Here is a 23903-nt window from a genome sequence, read left to right as displayed (position 1 = left end):
GTGGGTCTACGTCTGTGATGTTGAGACCAAGGTTAAATCTTCACGATGCATCGGGAAACCTAAGACCAGAAAAAGATCGTCAGGTGAGGTCAAATGTCAAAGCCATGCTGATAGTTTTCTTTGACTTTGAATAATTAATTCATCTTGAATTCGTGCCACAGCGGCAAACAGTTTATCGATGGTACTATCGGGACTTGTTACGACGCCTGGGAGAAAATGTGAGTAGAAACGGCCTGAAATATGACGAGACAACTCATGTCTCTTGGATTACGATAACTCACCCGCACATTCATCCCTGTTGGTGTATAACTATCGCTGTCTCATCCTCCATACTCTCCCGAGATGGCCCCTGTGGACTTATTTTATTTCCGAAGTTGGAAACCCATTTGAAAGAATGACGATTTGCAACGATAGACGAGGTAAAAGGAAATTCGCAGACAGCGCTTTGCGCGTTCCAGCAAGAAGCGTACCAAGACTGCTTCCGGAAGTGTATACAGCATTGTGAGCGGTGTATCAATTGTGGAGGAGAGTATTTCGAAGGAGACCATGCACGAGAAATAAAATGGAAGTTTTAAAAAAAATTGTGGACACAGTTCCGGAATTTTTTTAAATCGACTTCTTAAGCCAACAAATGTGTGCTTGGTATGGGCCATTCCACCTAAAAAACCACAATATTTACTGGTGCACAAAGACCAGTACTTTGCAATGACTAAATTGTTAAATGTAAGGACCTATAAACCTAATTTTAAAAAACTGAAAATAACACAGTTTCTGAAAGGCTTTAAAATTTACTCTTTATTGTAGTAGCTTACGCTTCTAACCTGCGGATGAACTGCCCTAGGTAGCGTAGCACGTATAAAAACGTGTTTACCGATAATTCTTGCGCTTTAGAAAAAGTGTATTTGAAGTCTTGCCTCTCTCCGCATCGAGAAATTTGTCTGTAGACGGGGAATGCAAGACTTACAGGTGGAACTATTGGCTGCACTGATTAGCGGTCAGCTTGAAGTTTGGGTATTTGTTTATTTGCGTAAGCAGCATATAAAATAAGTATCAAATATTGTGCTGTTAGTGTTTTGAACTGCGCAGCAAGTGCATCTTTATAAAATCAGTAAGGTAATTGTTACATATTTTGATATAGTCTCGTAAGTATCGGAACTTTCTCATTTTATTGCAAACCAAGTGCTTTGTTCGTTTTATATTATTTTGTTAAATCATGTAGCGGTAGTTCCTGCAACTGTACGGGCGGGAGTAGGTATTTAATAATAGTCAAAAATACTCGTTTAAACATACTAACGAGTTCAAGCTATTTGCAGTAATTACTTACAAAACACCTCCATATGATGCGTGCGTAGCATGATAGTAAATGATCATTCTATATAAACGAAAAGGAGAGTAATTATTATGGGCCTTTATTATTACTGACAATCCCCATAATAAACAGTTGCATCTTGAATGTGAACAATTACCAGTTATTCTGTAGAATCTGGTCATTAGTATACAGTCGAAAATGCCTTGAATGCCAAGTGGAAAAGGTGTTGGAAGATTCAGATTCCAAATAGGTACTATTAGTTTCTTATCTGAAAACCCATTTGTAAGAAAATGTTCACTCGGATCCAAAACCCATGACTGATTAAAATTGAGGTACAAGTCCGTACAGATGAGGTGGTAGGCTTTGACATAACCACGGAAGTAAGGAATGGTAAAACTTATGCATCATCTGACAATGTAGTATTCTGAAAGAGCTTCCGATCACTGTAAAAATATCTACATGGACAGGTAGCTATGTGTGCTTTTCAGATTCTTATTCTTCCACAACATAAATCAAAATGACAATCCAAATGTGGTTAATAACCACAATATTTCTTTTTACTGGTGATCAAATTGTGCTTAATCTGTAACCTTCGCGTTCATACAATAGTATACACTTTACGAAAACAAAATGTCTTGGAATGAATGTTCTTACTTGGTACAGTTTGGATGTATTCTATCGATGACTACAAAATCCATAAATGAGTTGCAGACAGTAGTGAAAGAAACCTGTAGGCCTATAGGAAAAACGAAATTTCTGGTGGAAAAAAATTGCAGTGTGTTTTGTGTAGAATGTTGTCTTATATGATGCTCAGTCATAGACAGTGTGAAACTTAAAGGGCAGTGCTTTCTACACTTTGGTGTCTTGAATATAGAATGTGTCAATTGGAGGTGGAAAATGAGGACTGTGAAGCTACTAATAAGTGTAAATGAAGATACACAGTTAATAAGAATAGCCAAGAGTAAGAAAAGAAACAGTCCGAGATATTCAGTGAGAACAAACTACACAGTGGTGCTTCAGAAGAAACTGAAAATTGACGAACAATGAAAGGATAGAAGGTACCACATAATATATGACATAAAGAAAGATTCATGGTACTTCAGAACACAAAGATTGTTGGAGAAGAAGGTGGATTGAAAAGCTTGCAGTGAAATACATGCCCATTCCATATACATTTTTATCTAATACTGCTTCACCAACTCAGAACCAGACTGTCACCTTTCAATCTAACCAAGTCATCAGGCAATGCTAGAGATCATTCTGTTGCCACAATTTAGGCCTGCATTTTTAAAAATGATAGAAATGGAGAAAGTTTGGTTTGTTTTATTTCTGTTTGTATTATACAACAAGATGAAGCTGACATTATTTTTTGTAAGTATGGTTATATTTCTATAAATAAAAACATGCACAGTGCTCTCTCAAAGAGATGTGTGAAATCTAGAGTCTGTCGTGCATGTGTATATTTATAGATAGCTTTTGCGACAAATATTGAGTCAGATCTGGATTGAATCTGTGTACTAGATTATCAGTGACCTAGGTAGCCTGGGTGTGTTTACGTTTAGTTTTCAATCTCTAGTAGGAAATGGGACCTTATTTACACCTTCATTATTAAAACCATAATACAGACGGATAAGATGAAAGTTGAGTATGACTTCCTTTCTGCCAGCAGTGGGCGACTCAATATAATCATTGCTACATCCAGAAAGAAGTTGCAGGTAATGGAAAATTGAATGTGTGAGGCAGTTCATGGTACAAGCTTGGATAGTTGTCAGTAACAACACTGCCTGTGAAAAAAATACTCATTCTGAGCGTCCAAATTATTTAATCTGGAAAACGCACAGATTTTATATGAATTGCATATAATTCATAGATGCAGCAATGCTACTTATTAGATGAAAGTGATGTTATTACATCAGCTAGAGAAGCCAGTCAGACAAGTAAGTACCAGATCCACAATTTGTAGGAAATAGTCAAGTGCAGACCTATTGTCATACTAGTTAGATAAGTCAATAAACTGGTCCACTCTTTATTTTTTTGTTGAAATAATCATTCTTTTTTCCAGTGGAGTGCTTAAAAAGTATGTGTGCCTAGTGAATTTGGCAATAGTCCTAAACACACTCTTCTACCAAAACCATGTCAAAGCGTAAAGGAGTAAGTGCTGAGGAGAAGCGAGTGCGAGTACTGCAAATATTTTATGAGAAGAAAGAATTTTTTCAGTTAAAGGTACACTGCTTAGTTCCTCTGAGAGATCCTACAAACTGAAATACAAGTTCTGATTTATTGAGATTTGTCTTTTTGTATATAGTGAATTTGATGTAACGTTTTCTGTCTCCAGGAATTGGAAAAAATTGCACCCAAAGAGAAAGGTGTCATTGCTCAATCAGTCAAGGATGTTGTTCAGAGCTTAGTAGATGATGGTTTAGTTGACACTGATAAAATTGGCACATCAATCTATTTTTGGGCATATCCCAGGTAAAATTTGAGAAATATTTCTTATTCGTATTGCTGATTTCAGGAAGTGGACATTATGGTTAACAAATGTTTCTTATTCCGTTTCAGTAAAGCAAAACATTCAAGGAAACGGAAATTGACAGACTTGAGCAATAAGCTTGAGGAAACAAACAAGAAACTTAAGAAGGTGAAAGAAAATGTTGAAACTGCAAACCTTGGTAGAGAAGAATCAGATGAAAGAACCATAATTCTGGAAAATATAGCCTCTCTTAAAACAGAAGAGGCTCGACTTAAAGATGAAATACAGAAGTATAAAGATTCTGATCCAGAAGTTTTAGAACAAATGAAACAACAAATACAGGTAAAAAAAAAAAGATACAAGGTGTGGGAAAAAAATATGGAAACATCAAAAATGCAACACATTACTATGCCTTATATAGTGTAGGAAAATTTTTGGCATTGCAAACAGCTTCCATTTGTCTCAGAATGGATGAATATGGGTCTTGTATGGTTTTCGAGGGAACTTTGTTCTATTCTTCCCATAAAACTATCGAACGTTTAGGAACGATGGTGGTGGTGGTGGTGGTGGTGGTGGTGGTGGTGGATAGCGATTATGCACTCTTCCATCCAAAGTGGACCACAAAGCCTCAATAATATGGAGATCTGGTGGCTGTAGTGGCCAGAGGAGATATGACAAGTCATCCTCGGGCTCAGAAAACCAGTTGTGCATGATGCAAACTGTGTGAATAGGAGGCCTGTTTTTTTTTTTTTTTTTTTTTTTAAATACAGCATCACCATTGTGGAACAAATGTATCATGGGATGGACCTGATGAGCAAAAATTGTTGCATAATCCTTGGCAGAGTAACCATGGAGCCATGGAATACCCCAATATGGCAGCCCCAGTTATCACCTATCCACTACCATGTTTTCACTTTTGGGATGTAAACTCTGCCAGAAGTTGGAAGTGGCATGCAACAAGACTCATCTGACCAAATTACTTTCATCCATTCCTCCATGGTTCAGATTTTCTGTTCCAAGAATTGGCATCACTGGCGCATGGTTTTGCTTGTGCTGCAATTACCAGTTTTTGGAGCTCCCTTCATGTTGCTTTGCTGCTGATAGGGTTCTTGAGTTTGACGTGCAGTTCTGCAGTGGCTTTTGCAACTTCCGTCATTCTTTTCATCACAGTTCTCTTCATTGAGCGCCTGTCACAATCTCTTGATACACACTTTATCCCATGTAGTGACTTAGCAGATGATGTTTTTTTTCTGCTTTCCCTGTATGTTGTGTAACTCTTCCAATATAGTGTCTTGTAAAACGAAACACTTCGGCTAACTTGGTTATGGAAGGTGCCAAACAAACACAAACAATATAGCTTCAGAATAATGCACTCACAACAACCCAGAACACTGTTTTGGTCACGACTGAACTTGCAACACTTGGAGGACATTGCACAGGTGCCATTAGTGGTCAAAAGCAACTGTGCAAACCTGCAGGGTTGGCTAGAATCTGCATTTATGTTCTAGCATGCATTTCTCACGGCGTATTGATATTTTTGTGCGTTCCCAGTTCAATTGATAAAGTTGTTCTTTTGTACTAGTTTCAAGATAATGGTGCCGTATATTGAAATATTTGCTTTCAACAGTGCCTTTAAAATTTCTTACAATATATTTGAGAAAAGCAGTAATTAAATGCATGTAATTTGTAGGAATAATTATCTGACATTTTGCTATGTTGATTAAACACGTCTATACATGTTAAAAAGTCCCATTGCATTTTTCTGTCATTGTGTGAAAGCTAATCTGAGGAACTGCTGTAGAGATATTGATACTGATTTCAATAGATAGATAGATTCACACGAAAGTCTGTGTGTATAATTAACTACTGCTATGCTAGATAAGTAATCTGGCCATAATTTGCATTCTGTTAAAGTAGAAAAGAGCACTGATAAAGAATAGAATTATATCAATAAATTCAAACAGAAATGTGTCATGACAAATGATAGTTTGTCGGTAAATATGCAGACCATCTCGGCTCTGTTCTACAAAATCTTTTCCTCAAAAAAATTTTTCCGTGGGGGAAACCCTTCTTAAACACACTACAAAAGAAATACGAGCCTCACTTTATCTTAAATACGCTGTCAAGCTGGATGAAACTTGGTCAGTCAGTTTCAGAATTTTATTGTAGTTCAAAAGAGCTGTGAAAACAGGTAATTCTTTGACTTTAAAGTTTTTTTAGTTTGTTCCATTGATTTAGTGTTGTCACCAAAATAATCTCCTTGAAACTGACAGGTTGAACAACACAAGAGAGACAGAAATTTGTCTTATGATAATTTAAGACCATTGTATAGTGCTAGATCATATAAATTCTGTAAGGTGAGTCTTTCCTATTATGCGAAAACACACAATTTTTCAGTGTGGAAGTGACAGGAACAACTTTTATGGAAGGGTAGCTGTATTCTTGAAAGAGTATCTTACAAAATTCATGAAATAAACTGCAATAATTCGGACATACAAGCCTTAGCTTCAACGCTCTCTCTCCATTCCTACAAAATCCAACCTTAACATACTGGCTGTTCACCAGCAACCTTAACCAAGTGCAAATAGCACAAATCTAATCCACCAATTAGCCATCTACTGCTTTTAGTGAGAGATTTTAATATCTGCCTCACATGCTGGAGTACTATCCAGATGAGCACATTGTAATCATTGTGAGCGGCCATCCAGCATCTTGATGCAGTCCATAACTACACATGTGGTTCCAAAATAATTAATTACTAGAAGTGTATTCTATATTCCAAGTTTTCATTGTTGGTAAGAACAAAGATATAAAATTTGTAGCCATACTACTCGCATTAAATTTCTGCTCACTGGTGACAACTGCTTCATTGTTAGATTCAGTGACAGACTATCTGCTCTAACAATTTTGAAAAGCTTTAGTAGTAACAAATGGCACATCCTTTTGATGCTACGATTGATAAGAGAAGACGATGAATCTTTGCGAAATCTCACTATGGGATTACAGATAATGAACTAATTGGCTCCAAGGTAAATAAATTGTTGTGGCAAGAGACTAAACTGTGGCTGAAATTCCAAATAATAAAAACAGATGTGTACTACAAATATACTTCTTGGCATTGTCAGCTGGGCAGGTGGTGATAATTGCTGTCATCACTGCAGCAGGACATGACTGATGATATTCGTGTGGCAGCATCAAAATTTATTGGTGCCATGAGCAAGAAATACACATGCATGGAGAAGCACTCACAGTTGGACAAAAGTGGCATTCATAGTACCCTCCTGCCAGGGCTTTGTGCCTCTTGAGGATCCTTACGTTTCTTGAAGACATGCCACCTTACTATGACAAGGCGGCCATTGCAGTGGGTACCTCCACGTACTCGTTTACACCCCTACATTGAACTTCCTTTGATCAGAATACATTACATTTTTTTATCAGAATAATGTTCTGTGGGAACATCTTTTTTTAGGTGTTGCAGCTCACTAGGTAGGCTGTTGGGATCTGCGATCACGTGTGCTCTATGGGCCATGGGATGTAAGACACTACTGAATTGTGCAGAGAAATGACAAGCTAAAAGCCTAGAAGTATAACTGTGTGAGTTGATTTGCACTGGATGCTGTGTCCCAACATTACTTTGAATTTTTTTGGTGGAAATGCTGGAAAGACATAGGTAGTATTTCTATTCCACATGGCCACACTGCAGATGTATCGACAACATGTACTATTTAAAGGCTTGATAGAAGATTGCCACTGGGAAGAGAGCAGCCAAATTTGGGTTCCATTCGCATTTGGAGCATAGGAAGAATGGTGGCTTAATGCCTCATTGTGTCTTCCAAATCAACATCCATTTCTTCGTCTTATCATTCAAGGTGACAATAGTACATCCTCATAGAGACTGTCAGTGTACTCTTTCCAATTACTTGCCATCTCCTCTGCATTTAGCAGTTAAGTTCCTTTTGAGTTCTTAAGATTGATGGTTTTGCTTTTAATTTCACCAAAAGCTGTTTTGGTTTTTCCATTTTCAGAAACCGTCCTTCTGGTGACTATTTCCTATTCAATTTCTTCACATTTTTTCTTCAGCCACTTCACTTTAGCTTTCCTGATTTTATTCCCAATTGGCTTATGTCCCTGTACATCATTCTTTTCCATAGATTTTTAATTTTCTTCTTTCATCGATAAATTGAACTGTTTCTTCTGTTCCACAAGGTTTCTTCGAAATGATTTTCCTAGTTCATTTATTTGTCTGTCCCTTATCTGTGACTGTCCTTTTCAGGGATGACCATTCCTCTTCAGCTGAACTGTCTACTACTGTATTCATTATTGCAGTGCCTCCAGCCTCGGAGAACTTCAGATACACATCACCATTACTCAGTGCATCGATATTATTACTAAATCGTGATCTGAGTCTAAATCTGCCTCAGATTGTGGCTTACAATCCAATATCTGATTTTGGAATCTGTTTCACCATGATGTAATTCAACTGGTATCGTCCCATGTCACAAGGCCTTGTCCAAGTATATATCTTCACGAGTTCTGAACAGTGTAATTACTGTTAATCACTGAAATTTATTGCAGAAGGAGTCTTCTCCCTCTCTCATTCATATTACCAATCCTGTATTTTCCTTTAACTCTCTCTTTCCCTACTATAACATTGCAGTCTACCATGATTATTCTGCCTTCTCCCTTTACACGTTCAATTAGCGTTTCAGTGCCCTCTCATACTCTGGCTCTCTTCATCTTCTGGTTATGGATGTGGCATGTTAACCTGAATTATTATTGTTGACATTAGATTGCTGTCAATTCTGATGAGAATAATTGTGGACTGAACTATTTGCAGTAACTCATTCTTCGCCCTACCTTCCAGTACACAATGAATCCTACTCCCATTTTAACATTTTATGCTGTCGTTGATATTACCCTATATTTGTCTGACCAGAGATCCTTAAATTTGTTCCCATGTAACTTCACTGTTATATTGAGCATTTGCATTTTCCATTACAGATTTTCTAGTTTGTCTGCGATATTCAGAGTTTCAGCATTCTACACTCCGACTTGCAGGATGTTACTCTTTTGATTGTTCTAGCTTTTTCTCATGGGTACATCCTCCTTTTCAGTCACTTCCTGGAGATCTGAATGGGAGACTGATCTGGAATCTTTTGCCAGTGGAGAGATCATCATGACACTTTTTCCATGACTGTCTGTATTTCCAACGAGTATCCATTTGGTTTTAATCTAGTGGATTCTAGCGACTTTTGCCTCAGGCAGAGCTGCTGTGTCCAAACATGAGATTCAAAATAAACATGTTGTCCTAGGACACGTTCACTGACTGCAAAGATATTGAGCACTGGAAGGGGAATTCTTTGACATTTCTCTCACCAGAAAGATGCCATGGGGCAGGTAACACCAATGGCAAGCCAACTTCCCGTACCACACTGCCATTGGTTTGGTTCAGAAATTTCCACTGTTCCACGCCATGGATAAACATTACCATGTGATATTGCACATTAGCCGCACCTATGTTTGTCAGCTCTCATTATGAAAAGGTATTTTTTGGTGTTGAAGTGTTCTGCAGTTGTCAGGTGTTGTGGACGAGTGTTTTGTGTTCGCGTTGCATGTCTCACCATTTGGTAAATTGAGCACAGTGCTGCATCAACGTCAGCAGTGACCATTTCCAGCATCTTCTGTGATGTTCCTTAACAAGAGTCAATCTCACATTAGTCTTATTGTAAATATTGTCAGGACCAGTTTTATTTATCCCACACTGTATTTCAGTTGGCCAAGTAGAATTTTGTAGTCTACGCAGTCAAAAAAGTAAACGAGGTTCAAGAACAAGTAGAATTTTTTTGTACACATAAACAAAAATGTACACGAGGTTCGTGGATAATGATTTAAAAAAAGGGGGGGGGGGCACAGGAAAGTTAAAAATATATGAAGTGTGCTACAACTGCTCGGAGATGAATCTTGACCCTTCATGAGACTCTCATTTTCAGTATTAGGCCAACTGCAAATGTGCGTCCGAATGAGCAACCTTGCCCATGACTTGAGTTTGTTTCCACATGGTAAAATTTCTTGCAAACTAGAACGGGAAACCATCTGAAATGTGGAGAAATTTGGCAGCCCAGTATGGTGAAGAAATTTTGGCAAGGATGTCAGTGTATGAATTCCGTGAACTGTTTGGTTAAAGTCAAAAGTCGATGACAGCTGATCTGTATGGCCTTGACATTGTGGCACATTTCCAAGAGTAGCAGTGACAGTGAATAAACAGTATACCCAGTAATTCATTCTTGCATTCTTTTGCATAGACAGTTGATGCACACAAGGCCATTTACAGATACCCTCAGCACCAGTTTTAAGATGGAAGTGATGCTTTTCTGCAGTGAGTCACCATGTGTCACCTGAGACCAAATGAAAGAGTCCAGAGTGCTACCATGAAGGTTTCCCCAGAGTTAAGAAGAGAAGATCACAGCTGTTAGTTTGCAGTATGTTTGGAGCATGAAAAAGTGTCACACATGTTGAACGTTTCAAGCAAGGAGTTAGATAAATGTACAATATTATTCTAAGTCGCTTAAGGATGCTAGTTAAAATGTTGTCCCAAAGAAAACAATTGGTATGTTGTTAGCTAATGTACTATTCTTCACAGTGATGTTCAAATCCTAATTCAGATCATAGTACCGAAACAGAATTAAGACTTGCACTGGGAACCTTTCTTCCCATCCCCAGCATTCAGATCTCATGCGTAACTGAAGAATTTTACTTATTCAATCCTCGTACAATATCTGAGAGGTGATAAATGTGAGGCATATAAGCACAATATTGTGATGCCTAGTGTTGGTTGTCAAAGCAAGTGAGACCTGGAATTTCCACAACTCTGGATGGAGCAGGGGACTGCTTTGAAAAACTGACATAGTTTTATTAGTGTAGCTTTTTTTTTATTTGATCCCTCAGATTAAAGTTTCATTCAACCTTCAATGACCCATACACATGATGATTCAAAAATACATCACACTTTGGGGACAGATTCCCAACACCAAAATAAGAAAAGTTCATACAAACATACATCCAAAAATATTTCATTTTTGAGTAATTAATTAATGATGTTAACAGCTCTCCAGGTACATCCCAACAACTTCACATATCTAGCACCTGTTTGACTCATTGTTCCTGGATGGCAGTGGGTTGCCAGGGAGACTTGCTTACATTCATCCTTCCTATGTCTTCCACATTTACATTGTGTGCACATACTGTAGGCAGTGAATTAACTGAAAGTGTTCCGTTCAAGCGTGGTGGGACACTCATTTCGTGAACAGGCAGGCATGATTTCTATCTATGCCTACCCCGAATGGTAATGCACATGACATTGCATGGCTGTATCCGGCAGCATTTCCAGAGTCACGACAGCCAGGTCATCCAATCTTTAATGCTGTGCATCATTGTGTTGTTGATACAGGATCCATAGAGCTACAGACTATTGACTGAGTAAGACTGTGTGTTGCCCACATGGAAGAGCACATTCTACAGGGTGCCTAAGAAGAGTCAGGTATCAGCACAATCCAAATGGCCTTGACATTGTGGCACATTTCCAAGAGTAGCATGGAGGATACTTCACGAGCAACTCGTGTATTTGTGCCACCTTATGTGTGTGCAGGACCTTACACTCGCCAAACATGCACCACAGAACTTTTCTCAGTGGTTTTTGCACAAACTACTGGTCCATTACTTGTCTCTTCAGTTTTGTTTATAGACGAGGCAATGATTGTAAGAGATGGAATAACAAATTTGCACAGTCAACCCATGTGGGGTTTTCGCTGACCTAATGCTACAGTACAGGCTACACATAAACATAAATTTGAGATTAATGTGTGGGCTGGCATTGTAAGTGACTGTCTGGTAGGGCCATATGTCTCCCAGCAGGTCTTACCAGTGCTGCCTACAGGGACTTTATTCATAACACCCTCCAAGACCTACTAGAAGACATGCCCTGCAAATAATAAGAAACATACGGTTTATGCATGATGGAACTCCAACACATCTCAGTCTCGGTGTTTAAGAGGCACCAGCTGGTATCTACCATGACAGATGGTTAGATAGAGGACAAGATCCATGGCCAGCATGTTTCTCTGACCTCAGTCTTTTCAACATGTCACGGAAACCTGCGGAACTGTTGGGGAGTATTTGGAAGGGTGCGACAGTCCGTGTTTCTACAAGTGTGTGTGTGTGTGTGTGTGTGTGTGTGTGTGTGTGTGTGTGTGTGTGTGTGTGTGTGTGTGTTTATTTAGAAGCAAGGTGAGGACGTTTTGGGCATTTTTTATGAGTTTGTCTCAATGAGCTCCCATCACCTAAATTGTAAACTTTCATTAATAACTCGAAAACAAAGGATTTTCGGACATGTTTATATGAATTTTTTTCTTGTCTTGGTGTGAGGAACATGTCCCCAAAGTTGGTTAAAGTATTGAAACACCCTGTATATGTTGTTCATTCAAACCAGTCCTCAATAAACACACAGTATCAAGGACACAAGGGATCTCCATCTCTTACTGTCTGCTGTCGCATTTACTGCACTCTTACTGATAGTCGCTTCTCCCACCTCCGTCCCATCCTCCCAGGTCTATCTAGACCATACTGAACCATTTCTGCAGCCTTCATTAAACATGGTGGGCAACCTTTCTAAACATTTCTCCAGAACACTTCAGTTGTTGGTCTTGGATATTCTTCTCCAGAGGCTTTACATTAAAATTTTTCTCAGTGTCAGTGTTTTAAGTCCTGTACCTCAAAGTCCTGCTTTCTAAATTTTTTTTTTTTTTTTTTTTTAGATATCTCATTTCTGGTGCTTAAATTTGAAATGTTCTCATACTTCCTATACAGGTTCACTGTCACAGTTCAGTTTTAGGATTAGGTAGATCTATATGCAGCTAACTTTCTTTCTTTCATTCTCTCTTTCTCTCATTGAGTTAGTCTCATGTGATTGCATTAAACAGATGGCATGCTTCCTGACTTTTTCCCATCTGCACTGTTGATAAGTGCAATTACCCAAATTTACAAACCTGCCTATTGGTTTTCCTTCCATTGTGATGTTAGGCCTTTCTTCCCTTTTGTTTATAATGATGATTTTTTTTTTCAACACTTGCTTTACTTTACTTTCCTCTTTTCTTCAACTTGTCTGTCCAGACATTGATGTTGGGCTGGAGAGTTTGTTCACTAGAAGCTACTATCACCTCATTCGCTGTAGTGCCAAAGAAACTGGTATAGGCATGCATATTCAAATAAAGAGATACATAAACAGGCAGAATATGGCACTGCGGTCGGCAGTGCCTATATAAGACAACAAGTGTTTGGTGCAGTTATTGATCAGTTACTGCTGCTAAAATGGCAGGTTATCAAGATTTAAGTGAGTTTGAACGTGGCATTATAATTGGCGATGGCACTAGCGATGGGTCACTGCACCTACAAGGTAGCAATGAAGTGGGAATTTTCCCATACAACCATTTCATGAGTGAACCATAAATATAAGGAATCCAGTAAATCGTCAAATCTCCGACATCACTGCAGCCAGAAAAAGATCCTGCAAGAAATGATGACTGAAGAGAATCATTCAGCATGACAGAAGTGCAGCCCTTCTGCAAATTGCTGCAGATTTCAAAGCTGGGTCATCAACAAGTGTCATTGTGCGAACCATTCAACGAAACATCATCGATATGGGCTTTCAGAACTGAAGGCCCAGTCATGTACCCTTGACGAGTGCACAAAATAAAGCTTTATGCCTTGCTTGGATCTGTCAACACCAGAATTGGGCTGTTGATGACTAGAAACATGTTCCCGGTTGCTCAAGTCTCGTTTCAAATTGTTTTGAGCAGATGGACATGTACGGGTATGGAGACAACCTCATGAATCCATAGACCCAGCATGTCAGCAGGGGAGTGTTCAAGCTAGTGGAGGCTCTGTAATGGTGTGGGACGTGAGCAGTTGGAGTGATAGAGGGTCCATGATACATCTAGATACGACTCTGACAGGTGACACGTACGTAGGCATCTTGTCTGATCAGCTGCATCCAATCATGTCCATTGTGCATGTTGATGGACTTGAGCAATTCCAGCAGGGCAATGCGACACCCCACGTGTCCAGAATTGCTCCAGAAACACTCTTCTGAGATTAATTGCTTCCACTGGCCACCAAACTCCCCAGACATGAACTATATTGAGCATATCTGGGATGCCCCCTCCCCATGAACCATGAACCTTGCCGTTGGTGGGCAGGCTTGCGTGCCTCAACGATACAGATAGCTGTACCGTAGGTGCAACCACAACAGAGGGGTATCTGTTGAGAGGCAAGACAAACGTGTGGTTCCTGAAGAGGGGCAGCAGCCTTTTCAGTAGTTGCCGGGGCAACAGTCTGAATCATTGACTGATCTGGCCTTGTAACACTAACCAAAACGGCTTTGCTGTTGTGGTACTGCGAACAGCTGAAAGCAAGGGGAAACTACAGCCGTAATTTTTCCCGAGGGCATGCAGCTTTACTGTATGGTTAAATGATGATGGCGTCCTCTTGGGTAAAATATTCCGGAGGTAAAATAGTCCCCCATTCGGATCTCCGGGCGGGGACTACTCAAGAGGACATCATTATCAGGAGAAAGAAAACTGGCGTTCTACAGATCAAAGCGTGGAATGTCAGATCCCTTAATCGGGCAGGTAGGTTAGAAAATTAAAAAAGAGAAATGGATAGGTTAAAGTTAGATATAGTGGGAATTAGTGAAGTTCGGTGGCAGGAGGAACAAGACTTTTGGTCAGGTGAATACAGGGTTATAAATACAAAATCAAATAGGGGTAATGCAGGGGTCAAGTTTAATAATGAATAAAAAAACTAGGAGAGTGGGTAAGCTACTACAAACAGCATAGTGAACATATTATAGTGGCCAAGATAGACACGAAGCCCAAGCCTACTACAGTAGTACAAGTTTATATGCCAACTAGCTCTGCAGATGACGAAGAAATTGAAGAAATGTATGATGAAATAAAAGAAATTATTCAGATAGTGAAGGGAGACGAAAATTTAATAGTAATGGGTGACTGGAATTCGAGTGTAGGAAAAGGGAGAGAAGGAAACATAGTAGGTGAATATGGATTGGGGCTAAGAAATGACGGAGTAAGTCGCGTGGCAGAATTTTGCACAGAGCATAACTTAATCATAGCTAACACTTGGTTCAAGAATCATAAAAGAAGGTTGTATACATGGAAGAAGCCTGGAGATACTAAAAGGTATCAGATAGATTATGTAATGGTAAGACAGAGATTTAGGAACCAGGTTTTAAATTGTAGGACATTTCCAGGGGCAAATGTGGGCTCTGACCACAATCTATTGGTTTTGACCTGTAGATTAAAACTGAAAAAACTGCAAAAAGGTGGGTATTTAAGGAGATGGGACCTGGATAAACTGAAAGAACCAGAGGTTGTACAGAGTTTCAGGGAGAGCATAAGGGAACAATTGACAGGAATGGGGGAAAGAAATACAGTAGAAGAAGAATGGGTAGCTCTGAGGGATGAAATAGTGAAGGCAGCAGAGGATCAAGTAGGTAGAAAGACGAGGGCGAGTAGAAATCCTTGGGGAACAGAAGAAATATTGAATTTAATTGATAAAAGGAGAAAATATAAAAATGCAGTAAAAATACGACGTCTCAAAAAATGAGATTGACAGGAAGTGCAAAATGGCTAGCAGGCATGGCTACAGGACAAATGTAAGGATGTAGAGGCTTATCTCACTAGGGGTAAGATAGATACAGCCTACAGGAAAATTAGAGAGACCTTTGGAGAAAAGAGAGCCACTTGTATGAATATCAAGACCTCAGATGGAAACCCAGTTCTAAGCAAAGAGGGGAAAGGAGAAAGGTGGAAGGAGTATATATAGGGTCTATACAAGGGTGATGTACTTGAGGACAATATTATGGAAATGGAAGAGGATGTAGATGAAGATGAAATGGGAGATACAATACTGCGTGAAGAGTTTGACAGAGCACTGAGAGACCTGAGCGGAAACAAGAGCCCGGGAGTAGACAACATTCCATTAGAACTACTGATGGCCTTGGGAGAGCCAGTCCTGACAAAACTCTACCATCTGATGAGCAAGATGTATTAGACAGGCAAAATACCCTCAGACTTCAAGAAGAATATAATTATTCCAATCCCAAAGAAAGCAGGTGTTGACAGATGTGAAAATTACCGAACTATCAGTTTAATAAGTCACAGCTGCAAAATACTAACGCAAATTCTATACAGACGAATGGAAAAACTGGTAGAAGCCGACCTCGGGGAAGATCAGTTTGGATTCTGTAGAAATGTTGGAACACGTGAGGCAATACTGACCTTACGACTTATTTTAGAAGAAAGATTAAGGAAAGGCAAACCTACGTTTCTAGCACTTGTAGACTTAGAGAAAGCTTTTGACAATGTTGACTGGAATACTCTCTTTCCAATTCTGAAGGTGGCAGGGGTAAAATACAGGGAGTGAAAGGCTATTTACAATTTGTACAGAAACCAGATGGCAGTTATAAGAGTCGAGGGACATGAAAGGGAAGCAGTGGTTGGGAAGGGAGTGAGACAGGGTTGTAGCCTATCCCCGATGTTATTCAATCTGTATATTGAGCAAGCAGTAAAGGAAACAAAAGAAAAATTCAGAGTAGGTATTAAAATCCTGGGAGAAGAAATAAAAACTTTGAGGTTCGCCGACGACATTGTAATTCTGTCAGAGACAGCAAAGGACTTGGAAGAGCAGTTGAATGGAATGGACAGTGTCTTGAAAGGAGGATATAAGATGAAAATCAACAAAAGCAAATTGAGGATAATGGAATGTAGTCAAATTAAATCGGGTGATGCTGAGGGAATTAGATTAGGAAATAAGACACTTAAAGTAGTAAAGGAGTTTTGCTATTTGGGGATCAAAATAACTGATGATGGTCAAAGTAGAGAGGATATAAAATGTAGACTGGAAATGGCAAGGGAAGCGTTTGTGAAGAAGAGAAATTTGTTAACATCGAGCATAGATTTAAATGTCAGGAAGTCGTTTCTGAAAGTATTTGTATGGAGTGTAGCCATGTATGGAAGTGAAACATGGACAATAAATAGTTTGGACAAGAAGAGAATAGAAGCTTTCGAAGTGTGGTGCTACAGAATAATGTTGAAGATTAGGTGGGTAGATCACGTAACTAATGAGGAGGTATTGAATAGGATTGGGAGAAGAGAAGTTTGTGGCACAGCTTGACTAGAAAAAGGGATCAGTTGGTAGGACATGTTCTGAGGCATCAAGGGATCACAAATTTAGTATTGGAGGGCAGCATGGAAGGTAAAAATCGAAGAGGGAGACCAAGAGATAAATACACTAAGCAGATTCAGAAGGATGTAGGTTGCGGTAGGTACTGGGAGGTGAAGGAGCTTGCACAGGATAGATTAGCATGGAGAGCTGCACCAAACCAGTCTCATGACTGAAGACCACAACATCTGGGATGCCTTGCAACGTGCTGTTCAGAAGAGATCTCCACCCCTCCGTACTCTTACAGATTTATGGACAGCCCTGCAGGATTCATGGTGTCAGTTCCCTCCAGCACTACTTCTGACATTAGCCGAGGCCATGCCACATCATGTTGCGGCACTTCTGCATGCTCACAGGGGCCCACACGATATTAGGCAGGTGTACCAGTTTCTTTGCCTCTTCATTGTATATCTTTTCCCATGATTACATAGTATTTAGAAAATTAGTCTCAGTCGTACTGTAACTTCTGAGATATGGGTATATGTCTGAGGTCTCATCATATGTATGTTCACAAGTTGTGTTGATGTTAAAATATCAGCAGTTGGCTTATCTCTGCAGCCCTAAAAATGCCGATATAGTTTCGTATCATAGGAACACCTACTGTAGTGCTTGTACCTTAGTTGAAAATGGAGCAACAGTGTTGCAGATGCTTGATGTTGCATACAAGCCATTTAAAGGCCGTCTCTGAAAACACTATCCCAATTACCCTTTTGAAGGGTGTCATGAATACTCTTCATCGAGCAATACTAAAAAGCCATCCTTCTGTGCGGCTGGATTCTCTCTAAATGGCACACAATATCATCTGATTCTGTCATCAGTGGGTTCAAGAAGGACAACATGTTCAATGCCCTGAATGATAGTGAGAACAACATACATCAGGAGAGGAGAAATTAAAATGTCGACAGTAATGAAGCAGATGTCAATAGTGGCATTAGCACTGACATCAGTGAAAACTGGGTATGAGCTGGTATTTGTGTAAAATTTATCTACATTACATGTGTCTCCATAGTTGAGTGGTCAGTTCAGCTGAATGTCATGCTGAGGGCTCAAGTTCAATTCCAAGAAATGCCAGGACTTTTTTCCTTGCCGGGAGGACTGGAACGGGGCCCACACAATTTCACAATGCCAACTGAGGAGCTATCCAAGATATGGAAAGCCAACAATGGGAGGGAGAGCATTGGGCTGACCCCCTGCTGCTCCCTACTGCATTCGAATGACACCATATGGCAGAGGATGACATGGTGACTGGTCAGCATTGCATGGCCCTCTGGGCATGTTTGCAGTCCTGAGGTTTTTTTGTTTTATTTTTATTACTATCTACATTACAACATAAAACATGTTATTAACACTGAGTATATTGTGAACAGTTTTTGTAAATGGGTAGTGTATCATAAATTTTTCGCCACTGAGTTTCTGTTTTCCTTCCCTTCTCTCAAAATTAGTAAGGCTGCTTATATTAGGTCCAGCTCACACACAGGCCAAATATGGTATTGGTATGTAAAAGTAGTAAAAATTAAGCCTATGTTTCTCTCTTTACCAATAACACCAAAGCGGATTTATTAAACATAGTTCTCTGAAATTAATTGACAAAAGAAGATGAAGTAAATATTCCAGAATTTGAATAAAAAACAACTGCCAACATGAGTAACTCAGATGTAGATGCCCTCAGTGTAGCAAAACAACTTAAAGAACTTAATAAAATAATACCAGTTAGGTTCCTTTTAGAGTATGCTGATACAGTACCTCCATACTTATCATATACAACCAATTTCTTGACAAAAGAATCATATCAAAAGACCAGAAAGTTGCAAAGGTCACACCAGTACTCAAGAAATGAAATAGAAGTAATCTGCTGAACTATAGATCGATATCATTGACATCAGTTTGCAGTAGGGTTTTGGAACACACACTGTGTTGAACATTATGAATTAACTCAAAGGTAATAGTTTATTGCCCCACAGCCAGCATGGATTAAGAAAATATCATTCTTGTGAAACAAAAGAGCTCTTTATTCAAATGAAGTAATGGGTGTTATCAACAGGAACACAGTGATTCCATATTTCCAGAATGCTTTTGACACCATTCCTCACAAGAGACTTCTAATCAAATTGCACGTCTATGGAGTATTGAACCAGTTATGTGACAATATTCATGATTTCCTGTGAGAAATGTCACAGTACCTGGTAATCAACAGAAAATCATAGAGTAAAATAGAAGTGGATATCCATCGTTCTCTGGCCCCCAGCCATTCCCAACCTATACAAACTATTCTGGGGACAATGTCAGCAGCTGTCTTATATTGTTCACAGATTTTACTGTTGTTTACCATCTAGTAAAGTCATCAAAACCAATAGCGAAATGACTTAGATACAATATCTGTATGGCGCGAAAAGTGGCAGTTGTTTCTAAAGAAGTAAAAGTATGAGGTCTGTTAAATTTCAGTTACACAATAAACCACACAGATTTAAAGGCTGTCAATTCAATTAAATACATGGGAATTACACTTATGAACAACTTAAATTGGAACGATCACATAGATAATGATGTGGGAAAGGCAAACTAGAATTTTTTTATTGGCAGAATACTTAGAAGATGCAACAGGTGTATTAAAGAGACTGTCTACACTACACTTGTTCATCCTATGCTAGAGCAGTGCTGTGCAATATAGAATCCTTACCAGATAGAGTTGATGGAGGCTTCAGAAAAAGTCCAAAGAAGGGCAGCTAATTTTGTATTATTGCAAAATAGGGGAAAGACTGTAATGGATATGATGAGTGAGTTGGAGTGGCAGTCATTAATATAAAGATATTTTTCATTTTGGTGAGATCTTTTCATGAAATTTCAGTCGTCAGCTTTCTACTCTGAACATAAAAATATTTTACTTTCATCTACATACATAGAAACAAATGGTCATCATAATAAAATAAGAGCAGTCAGAGCTCATATAGAAAGATTCAAGTGATTAAAATTCTTCTGGGTAATATGCCGCGTCATTTCTAAAAAACTAACAACAATAATAAATTAAAACCGACGTTTCGGCCGAATTGCAACGGCCTTCCTCAGGGCACGACTGGTTTTGCATGGGGTAGGTGCTACTATTTATTACAGACTATCGATGTCTGACGTCACGGTTGTAGAATTTTAATTGGCCCTCTAAAATGATTGGCTAGTCATGACGTAAGGGAAGATGGAAGGAAAGGGGCTATTCGTGGATATCCATGTCGTCAACGATTGGTAGCTGACCGCCAATCAGCGTTCCGCTTCTGGTCGGCAAGTTTTCCTCCTGTTGTGCGCGGAAGTGGACTGACAGTTGCTCTACAGCTGTTTGTGTAGATACGTCCGTGTCCCGTGTAGCTTCTGCCCCGCGGCCGCTCGCGGCCCGTTGGACTGGGATGGCCGGCAGCCAGGACGCTGGGAGTTTGTAGCCATCTTCTCTGTTGATGTTGTCAGGCTGCTTAATAATTTCGATCGCCTCCCGAATTTTGCGTTCTCGCATCCACGATTCTTTCGCCAGTACTCGTGCTTCCTGGAACCTGATAGGTTGTCCACAGTCACGGTGGTGTTCCGCTATCGCCGATTTATTGTGTTGTTGTAGTCGTACGTAGCTTTCGTGTTCTGCTACTCGTAAGCTGATAGGTCTTCCTGTTTCTCCTATGTAGGCAGCTCCGCATTCACACCGTAGTTCGTAAACACCTGCAGTGTTAAAATGGTTGACTGCATCCTTGGTGGAACCTATCATTTCGTGGATCCTGTGACTGCTTCGAAAAATCGGTCTGAAACCTCGTCGGCGGAAGATGTTGCCTAGCCGTTCACTGACGCCTTTTACATATGGTAAGTGTACCAGTGGAAGCTTCTCTTCTTTGCCTTCTTCTCGTGTTCTGCTCCCTTTAGTTTTAGCTACCTTTCTTATGATGTTGTCATCATAGCCGTTGGCACGAAACGTGTTTTGTAGCTCCTTTAATTCTTCTTTGATATTATTTTCATCGCTTATCCGGTAGGCTTGGGCAGTTAACGTATGCAGAACAGAATACTTTTGAGCTGGGTGGTGGTGGCTCTCAGCGTGCAGGTACCGATTAGTGTGAGTTTGTTTCCGGTACATTTTGTGTCCCAGTTTACCTTCCGCAGCTCTATATACTTCCACATCCAGAAATGGCAAGGTACCATTGTTTTCAGTCTCATGTGTGAACTTCTGCCGCGGGGCAGAAGCTACACGGGACACGGACGTATCTACACAAACAGCTGTAGAGCAACTGTCAGTCCACTTCCGCGCACAACAGGAGGAAAACTTGCCGACCAGAAGCGGAACGCTGATTGGCGGTCAGCTACCAATCGTTGACGACATGGATATCCACGAATAGCCCCTTTCCTTCCATCTTCCCTTACGTCATGACTAGCCAATCATTTTAGAGGGCCAATTAAAATTCTACAACCGTGACGTCAGACATCGATAGTCTGTAAGAAATAGTAGCACCTACCCCATGCAAAACCAGTCGTGCCCTGAGGAAGGCCGTTGCAATTCGGCCGAAACGTCGGTTTTAATTTATTATTGTTGTTAGTTTTTTAGAAATGACGCGGCATATTACCCAGAAGAATTTTAATCACTATGACACCGGCCGCGGAAGCCTACGTTCTTATAAAGATTCAAGTGTTCATTTTTCCCACTTGCTGTTAGAAACTGGAATAGTAGAGAAATAGTCTGAAGGCGGTTCGAAGAACCTCGGCCGGGCACTTAAGTGTGAATTGCAGTGTAGTGATGTAGATGTGGACATCAGTTACTTACTAGTGCTTACCACTAAAATACAGTTGTGTTACAACAAAGTGTAATAGGTCTCTGCTACAATTCAACTTTACATAATTCCTCATCTGTGGTTCTTTCCACTGTGTCAGTTTAGCTTGTGCTGGCCACATATCTGCATATCTTTGTGGTTAAGGTGCTGGACTTGTGTGCTGAAGAAGTGTAGTTCAGATCCGTAGTGAGCTATCTACATTTAGGCTTCCCCTTCCCTAAATGACAGATGCTGAAATAGTCCCTATGAAAAGAATACAGCTAATTGCCTTCCCACTTCTAGCATCTGCTCCATCTCTGATGACCTCTCTGTTGATGGGATGTTAAACCTCTAATCACCCTTCACTTACATATTGAACGAAAGTGTCACTAGTTCTTTGAAGAATTCTCCTTAAACTTTTTTCTTTGCATGTTTGTAGTCTCCTTGTCCCTGTTTAACATCATTTGGCAACCACATTTACATGTTCTCTTATTCCATCTTTTCTAGATTTTCCAGTGCCCAATTTTTTGTTTTGTACTGGACTGTATTATGAAGATACTGTTACAGTTATTTACTGTTTTATATTTAGAATTTTTTTTTATTCCATGGAGAAATTTTGTGTGCTAAAGCAATGTATACTACTAAAACTGTGTAAAGTAACATACTGGTGTGCGTGCGTGCGTGCGTGCAATACGCATGCACAGTGTCTCACTTATGATATTAGCATCTTACTGTATTAATTACTTTGTCATTTCAGGTAGCAAAGGATGCAGCTAACAGGTGGACGGACAATTTGTTTGCAATTAAATCGTGGTGTAAAAATAAATTTTTTATTGAAGGAAGTGTGCTGGACAAGCAGTTTGGTATTGATCCAGAGATGGACTACCTAAATTAATTCAGCTGGCTGAATTCAGTGTAAATAATATCTGTGGTGTACTGTAACTCCCTACTTCAGAGTAAAGGGTTAGATATTTGTGCCTCAGAGTGAGGAATATAAAGTAATAGTGTTGTACAAGCCAACACAATATCTCAGAGACAATGTCCAGATTTTTTTTGTGGTTTTAATTTTGTTTAACTATTGCGACAAAAATGTATAGTATGGAATGTGTTGTGAATATATGTATTGTAACTGTTATTGTTTGTTAGAATTAAACAGATCAGAAAAAAAGGCATAATTGAGATTATCATGGAATATATTTAAGTGTTTTTAAAAATATTTTAATTAAAGTTTATGAGGACTGAAATTTCCAATAATTTTGCAATAAATCAATCACCCATTCTCCAAGATCCAAGAAATACTTCACTTATTATTAATAATAATAATAATAATAATAATAATAATAATAATAATAATAATAATAATAATAATAATAATAATAATAATAACTTTACAGACTTGACATAGACATCCATGCTTTATAAACTGCTGTGAAGTGAAAGGCAGGGGATACTTACCATTGTATCAGTTATGGCTTCTTCCTACTATTCAATATGGAGTGTGGGTAGGAAGACTGTTTAAATGCTTCTGTAATTAATCTAATTGTGTCCTCACAATCCCTGTGAGAGTGATACATAGGAGATTGTAGTACAGGATATTTCAAAAGAAAGTTCAGATTTGATGTGTCAAAACATAAAATCGATAAAATTGTAATTTTTTTAAATATACAGTTGAGGAATTTACTTCCTAAAGATAGTGTAATTTAAATGCAGTGCATCATGGGTATGGCACTCATTTAAATGATGAACAAACTTTTGCATGACAGCTTGGCATGTAGACATTGAGATGGCGGGCACTTAGCTACAGGTATTTTCTTTCATTTTTTCTAGAGAAGTCAGATTATTGACTAACACTTTAAATTTGATACATCTCCATAAGGGGAAAAAAGTCCATATGGCTCAAGTCTCAACTGTGTGTGGGCCACTTTGTCACCCCTCCTGAAGATCAATTTGCCAGGGGTAATTTAACAAACTTGCAGTATAGACGCGTCGAACATGTGGACTGTGGATCTGTCTTGCTGAAACCAGGTTCTGTGGTTATAATCAGGAAAGATTTGCAATTCAGGCA

At 39.3% G+C, this 23903-nt stretch overlaps 1 protein-coding gene across 5 annotated transcripts; it reads left to right on the top strand.

The window, feature by feature from the left end:
- The first annotated feature begins 974 nt into the window (after positions 1–974).
- LOC126322719 (meiotic nuclear division protein 1 homolog) lies at positions 975–23125 on the top strand. 5 transcript variants are annotated; one of them, XM_049994568.1, is made up of 6 exons: positions 975–1113; positions 2979–3246; positions 3372–3532; positions 3645–3781; positions 3869–4121; positions 22596–23125. In XM_049994568.1, exons 3-6 carry the CDS (start codon positions 3443–3445, stop codon positions 22731–22733), a joined length of 618 nt encoding a protein of 205 aa, XP_049850525.1. In that variant the 5' UTR covers positions 975–1113; positions 2979–3246; positions 3372–3442; the 3' UTR covers positions 22734–23125. The 5 variants fall into 5 exon arrangements, with proteins under 5 accessions (XP_049850525.1, XP_049850519.1, XP_049850533.1 ...); XM_049994562.1 differs by having other exon boundaries at positions 2976–3246; XM_049994579.1 differs by lacking the exon at positions 975–1113 and adding an exon at positions 1196–2680.
- The last annotated feature ends 778 nt before the right edge of the window (positions 23126–23903 follow it).

Source organism: Schistocerca gregaria, chromosome 2, assembly GCF_023897955.1.
Source record: "Schistocerca gregaria isolate iqSchGreg1 chromosome 2, iqSchGreg1.2, whole genome shotgun sequence".
In the NCBI taxonomy this organism is placed as follows: domain Eukaryota; kingdom Metazoa; phylum Arthropoda; class Insecta; order Orthoptera; family Acrididae; genus Schistocerca; species Schistocerca gregaria.
This window is presented reverse-complemented; position numbering and strand designations above follow the sequence as displayed.